The 6677-nt window shown below is 49.0% G+C and overlaps 1 protein-coding gene across 1 annotated transcript in view; it reads right to left on the reverse strand.

The window, feature by feature from the left end:
• ITGB2 (integrin, beta 2 (complement component 3 receptor 3 and 4 subunit)) overlaps positions 1–6254 on the reverse strand; it is a 21098-nt gene extending 14844 nt beyond the window's left edge. Inside the window, exons 1-5 of the mRNA XM_006876556.1 lie at positions 6197–6254; positions 5108–5196; positions 3620–3800; positions 2306–2476; positions 1111–1352 (exon numbers count right to left, since the gene is read on the reverse strand). Of these exons, the coding sequence (XP_006876618.1) occupies positions 1111–1352; positions 2306–2476; positions 3620–3800; positions 5108–5196; positions 6197–6254 (741 nt within the window). The remainder of the gene's footprint in view (positions 1–1110; positions 1353–2305; positions 2477–3619; positions 3801–5107; positions 5197–6196) is intronic.
• Between the last annotated feature and the right edge of the window lie 423 nt (positions 6255–6677).

Raw genomic sequence — 6677 nt, forward strand, 5'->3', positions numbered from 1 at the left:
CTTGAACCACCAACCATGTGGTTCAAATGACTTTGCAGTTCAGTTTATTAGCCCATAGTGCTACGCTAGGACTCCATATTCTCCTTGTTGTTGTTGTCAAGTGCCGTCGAGTCAATTCCGACCCGTAGCGACCCTGCATAGGGTTTCCGAGGAGCAGCTGGTGAGCTTGAACTGCCGACCTTGCAGTTCAACTGCCTTTGCAGTCTGGTGCATTAACCCACAGCGCCACACTCCTTGCAGTTCAAATGGCTTTGCAGTCTGGCGCAATAACCCACAGCGCCACATTCTCCTTAGTGTCCCAAAATTTCAGACCTGGGAATAAAACCCAAGGAAATAATCCCAAAAAAGAAAAAATATAAAAATAAGAAAAGATATATATTCAGAAATGTTTATTACAATGTAAAACATTGCAAATACAAAATCAGATATTACATAACCTCCGCAATAACCTAAGCAATACTATAACTGGTGGTTCAAGTGTCCTGGAATATTCGGCTGAACAAATGTTATGTTTAGCAGCACACCCATCATATTATAAAAACATTTAAAGATGTATCTATAATATGATTACAAAGTTCCCAGGGAGTGGCAGAGAAGCTGAGAACCTACTGGTTTGTTATAGTGGCAAGTTTGCTCCTGAGTCACACACTGGGCAGGTGGTCTATTGCAACAATGGAGATATAAATACCACAGATGGAAGAAAAAGTGTGGCAGAAAGATGTGGGAGAAGTAAGGAAGCGCATGGATGGGACCATAGAGGGGAGTTGAGCAGGAGCAGTGAGGATGCCCCTTGTCATTGGGGGTCACCTGGAGGAGGAGGGGACCTGGCTTCCCAGGTGATCATTTGCTGCATATTTAGGCTTCAAGAGACTTTTCTGCATCCCAAGTTTAATTTGTGGTTTGTAATTAAGTCTGTAGATGATATATGGGTACCCCCACTGTCACCTTCATTCTCTCACTCTCAGGAGCAGTTTTAGGGTCCAGGCTGGAGAAGGTGAGTACAATGGTCAGAGTCCCTAAGAGGATGCTCTGGGCACTGCTAGTGACCCAGAACTGCCATCAAGGGTCCCTGTTGGAGGAATTAGAGACCTGAGTGGTGGGGAGACTTACCGGGCATGCAGCCACTTGCATCATGGCATCCAGACCACCCTCTGGAGCGTCCAGGTTCCCAGAAATCAGTTGTTTTCCAACCTCTGTCTGGAACTGGTTGGAGTTGTTGGTTAGTTTCAGCACGTGTCGGAAGGCGAACGGGGGCTGGCAGTCCTTCTGCTTGTTGGGACATGGGTTTTTCAGCTTCTCAGGATGTGTGTTGACAAAGGGCAGTACCGTCTTGTCCACAAAGGAGCCAAAACCTGAGGTTTACACAGCGTGAGAAGGGACATGGTGTGACAGGGAACACATGGTGTGAGAGGGGACATACAGTGTGAGGGAATGCAGTATGAGAAGGGACATGTGGTGTGTGAGAAGGACAGTGTAAGAGGCCATGTGGTCTGAGAGGGCACACAATGCATGAAAGAGACACATAGTGTGAGGGAGGCCACTGGGTATGATATGGGGGGACACAGTATGATGCAAGGACATGCAGTATGTATGAGGCAGGGCACCCAGTGTGATATGTGGGCATAGTATGAAGACAGACATGTGGTATGGGGTGGGGACACACAATCTGAGGCAGAGGTGTGTGGTATGTGGCAGGGATACGCAACAGGAGGCAGGTTAGGTGGGCAGCCTTTTGGAGGTGAAGGCAGGCAGAGGTAAGCAGGGGTCTTAACAGGGCAGGGGAGAAAGCAAGATGCTGTGTGAGATAGTGTGTGTGCATGGGAGTGTGCAAGCATGTGTGTGAGCATGCCCATGTGGGAGCATGAGTGTGCATTAATGTGTGTGCATATGTGAGAGTGTTCATTCCTGTGTGTAGGAGTGCATGTCTTTGTTTTTGTAAGGGGCCGGTACATTCAGCCCCTTCAGCTGGGCAGAGAAGGAGCCATGAAGGGTTTGCATTACTCTTTCTTTAACTCTGTGTAATTGATATGATTTTGTATTCTTTAATGTTTCAATAGTTAGTTAGCATGGAAGACTTTTGTGATTTAGCAATATCAAGAATAAGTAAAAGGAGCGGGAGAAGGGGAAGAGAAGGTGGACGGACTGGACAATATCAGCAAGTTTCAGGGAGCTGGTGACCTGGTGTGACATTGCAGACCCCACTTCCCTGTGGATATTGAGCTCAGAGGTGCCCAGTGACCCAGCACCTGCACATACAAAGGGGTGGGGAAGGACTGAGCTGGTGGCCTGGCTGGCCCGACCTCACCGATGCGACCTGACTCCGTGATCTCATTGAGGGCCCTGAGCAGGTCGCCTCCCAGCTTCTTGACATTGATGAGATCATCGACCATGGAATAGGAGAGGTCCATCAGGTAGTACAGGTCAATGGGGTATCCCTCAGCTCGCCGGAAGGTCACATTGAACTTGGCAGCCTGGCCTGCCGGGGAAAGGACAGGAGTGAGCAGTCCCTGGAGGTATGGAGCACAGGCACTGGGGGGCTAGGTACAGACTAGATTGGCCCAACACCCACTCTTCAGAAGTCCTGAGATCCTAGGACTGTCTCATTTCATCACCACCTGGCACGGGGTTGCAGGTAAGGTACAGATGCCCAGTGAGGTTTGGGTTTCATGCAAATAGCTCTGACTGTTTTTCTGGCATAAAACCCCAAACTAAACACCTTACTGTTGAGTCAATTATGACTCATAGTGACCCCAGGTGTTAAAAAGTACACTCCTCCACTGAGTTTTTTAGCTGTGTGTAGGTTTTTATGCAGCTTGCCAGAACTTTCTTTCTTGGTATCACTGTGGGTTCAAACTTCTAAGCCTTAGGTTGTTTGTTGTTGTTAAATGTCTTTGAGTCAATTCCAACCCATAGTGATCCTGTATAACGTTTCCAAGGTGTGGTGAACTTGAACCTCCGACCTTGCAGTTCAAACAACTTTGTGTAGTCTGGTGCATTAATACACAGCGCCACACCAGGACTCCATAGGTTAGTTGTTGTTGTTGTTATGTGCCATGGAGTTGGTTCCTATAGGTTAGTAATTGAGGGCAATTTGCACCACCCATGGACCTTTTTTGAATTAATGTCCCAAATGTAAGATCTCTGGGTGATTATTGGTTAAGACCTACACGGAGTACCACAGAAAAAAGGTCTGGTGATGTGCTTCTGTAAAGAGAACAGCCAAGACAGTTGTGTGGAACTAAGCTTGGCTCTCTGTAACACTTGGGGTAGCCACAAGTCAAAAATCAACCAAATAACAATGGGTTGATTTTTTGGGGACCATGTCTCACAATAACAATGGGTTGATTTTTGGGGGGACCATGTCTCACATAAGCAAGTCCAAGCAGACAGTGGAGGGGAATACACTGGTGGCTGGGGAGTGAGTGGGCCATGGTGGATTCAGACTTTGTTCTCAAGTGTGTACCAATACTCAGGCCTAGCTTCCTGTGGCCTCACCTGGCCCACTTTACAGTCAGTCCTACCCAGCACATGCCAATGACCCCAAAGCAGGGCTGAGCCTGCCCAGATCCTAGAACAGTACACACAGGGCATTGGGCCCAGCCCGCTGAGGTCAACCCACCTGGCCTCAAGTAAAGCGTCACACTCTGTGGGGACAGTTGCTTGCGGTCCCCCGCCCGGTTCTTCTGGACCTCAACGAGACTTTGGGGATTCATGATGTCATCAGATGCACAACCTTTCAACAGCAGCTGCTCCCTGGTGTCACAACGGACGGAGTCAGGCTCCCCTGGCCCAGTGAAGTTCTGGGGATGGGGGCAAAAGTGTCAGGACGAAGGCAAAGAAAGTCACCCTGATGTCACCATGGGTGTGGCACGAGCTGACCCTCAGGGGCCAGTGACCAGTCTTGCCCAACTGGACAGACACCCACCTCCCAGACCTCCAGGGACCCCAGTTGCCAAATCTGAGCATCAGAATCAAACAATGATAGTGATGGGTTCTAACCTATTGAATAAAATAAAAGTCCAAGGGACCACACTCATAGTAGTGAGGAAGGAGATTCTTTCTTCTCCTCTGTCTCAATTCCTATTGCACTCCATCCCTGACCAAACTCATCAAAGCTTAGAGGAGCAATGAAACTGAGGGGGATGTATGGGGTCCTGGGTGCAGGGTTCATTCCTCTTGACCACTTTGCCCCATAGAAACCCTAGGTATTGACAGGCAGGAGAAAAGAGATGGCCAAGAGGTGGCCAGTCATATCTAAGGGAGGGTATGTATGTTCAATATATGTCATTGATGGTGTTAAGTGCTACTGAGTCCGTTCTGACACTGAGAACCCTGTATAGGGTTTCTGAGGCTGTTAGTCAAAGGTGGGGAACCTTTTTACTGCCAAAATTTATAACGTCACTTACAGGACCTACAAAATGATCAACTTAAAAATTAGCCTGCTATTTTTGGTCAAACTTTAATTAAAGCACTCCTGTGATGGCTAGAATTGTGGTTGCCTTCGCAGGACCAGACCACATAATTTTGCTTTATATAGCCAGCAGCCAGATGTTCCCCATCCCTGCTATAAATCTTTGCAGGAGCAGAAAACCTCATCTTTTTCCCACAGAGCAGCTGGTGGGCTCCAACCACTGACCTTGTGGTACACAGTCCAGTGCTTCTTGTACAGCCATAGTGAATATAATATTATATAATATTCTTTATGGTTGTGGTGGTAGATGTGTGTTGTCAAATCTTAGCCACCCTGTACAGGGTTTCAGAGGCTGTAAATCTTTATGTAAGCAGAAAGCCTCATCTTTCTCCTGTGGAACGGTTGGTAGGTTTGAACTGCTGACCTTGCAGATAGTGAGTGGCCCAAGCCATAACCCACTATGCTACCAAGGCTTCTTTCAATGTGCCTTATGTTGAATTCCAATTATTAAAACTAGGAAGATTTAAGGCATTAGAACAACACCATTTTGCAGGCATCATAGTAATAACCAACTCAGGAAAAATCATCAGTGGATGCTAACATTGGTGGATACATGTTTGACAGGAAACAGGATATTTACCATTCTCTAAGTACCTCTCCCCCTTCCCCCACCCCCCCAAACTGTACAGTTCTTACCAGCTTCTGGCACCAGGCACAGCCGGGCCCCACCTCTATGCACTCCCGGCAGGTGCTGACCTTGAACTTGGTACACTCCTGGAGTATAACTAGAGAACAGATAGGCCAGTGAGCAGTGGCCCAAGTTCACAGCAAATGGGAGAAGGAAGGAGGGAAGGCAAGCTCTCACTGCTACAAGCTGGTTGACCCAATGCAGCAAACAGGGGATTCAAACATTGCTATGAACAAACCATTCATAAACCCATCTACAAGGAAGAACAGAGGTGGGCACAGTGGGGCGAGCATAAGAAACTAGGCTGGGGAACAGAAACAGAAGCCGGCTTACAGACCCAGGTGGGAACTCTAGAGTGGGATTTGGAAAGACTGAGGGCTTCCAGTAGGGATGTTCTTGATGGCCTCTTTGTTTCAAAGAGGGTCCCTTGGCTACTGGTGGAACACACAAGGGGTATTACAGTATCCAGGGACAGATAGTGCTGGGGTGCGGCATGGAGGTGGAGGCCAAGGTAGTAGAAGGCATGGGATTCTGGGCAGGTGTGGACAGTGGAGCTGGCAGACTTTGGCAGACTCACCAATGAGGTGGATCCAAGGCATGAGGACTTGGGAGGACATGGGAGGTGCCAGGGAAGGGGAACTAGGTATTTGGGGCCAGGCACCAAAGGTCTGTTTTGGGTGTGATGTACTTGCAGAGATGCCCGTAAGCATTAGTGGTGTCTTATCACACTCAAGGGAGTTGGGAACAGAGGTGCAAATTTGAAGTGGAAATGTAGAATTTAAAGCCATGTGGGTACAGGGAATGAGACACCATGTTTTGTCTGGAACCAAGTCCCCAGCAGAAGGTGTGGGGGGAGGAGGCTTGGTGGGAGGCTGAGAAGGATTGAAGGGGGGCAGCATGGGTGAGCTCATGGGGAGGGGTCTTACGGGAGGAGCCCTGAATGGTGGTGCAGAGCTAAGGCTTGGGGAACATCAGCACTCTAGACATGTGAGGAGCCTGAGGTTCTAGTCTGAAAGGTGCTCCCAGCAGCATAGACTTCCCAAGCTTCCCTCGGGACCTTGTTCAGAGGGTCCCATTCTTCCCACTCAAGAACTCACCAGACTCAAGGGAGAGCATCCCCACCAGTGTGAGCAGCAGGGTGCGCCGACCCGGCATGACCTGTGAAGGGAAAGGGTTTTGGTGACAGGAACTGGATCTCAGGGCCACAGCATCAGACAGTCGCTCCTTCATGCCCCAAGGCACCTGAGAACAACTTGGGTGATCTAGGGTGTCTGTGGAGTTCATACTGGGACAGAAATGGACTAGCTCCAACCCTATGCAAGGGAATGGGTCTTGAGGAAGGACAAATAAGTTTCCTGCCAGCAGCTCACAAATCAGCCGAGCAGCAAGTCAGGCTGGCTGTGGCCCTGATATACCCCGTGAGTTCCAACTCTAGGGACTTGAGGATTGAGTCCAGGCTCCTCAGCAGAAGTCAGAGCTGGGCCTGGGAAGACAATAAACCTCACTGAGTGCCAGAACTGTGCCCTACAATGCTGAATGAGCATTCCAGATGTCCTGCTGAGAGCTCCACAGACCTTC

The sequence above is a fragment of the Chrysochloris asiatica genome, unplaced genomic scaffold (assembly GCF_000296735.1).
Source record: "Chrysochloris asiatica unplaced genomic scaffold, ChrAsi1.0 scaffold00391, whole genome shotgun sequence".
In the NCBI taxonomy this organism is placed as follows: domain Eukaryota; kingdom Metazoa; phylum Chordata; class Mammalia; order Afrosoricida; family Chrysochloridae; genus Chrysochloris; species Chrysochloris asiatica.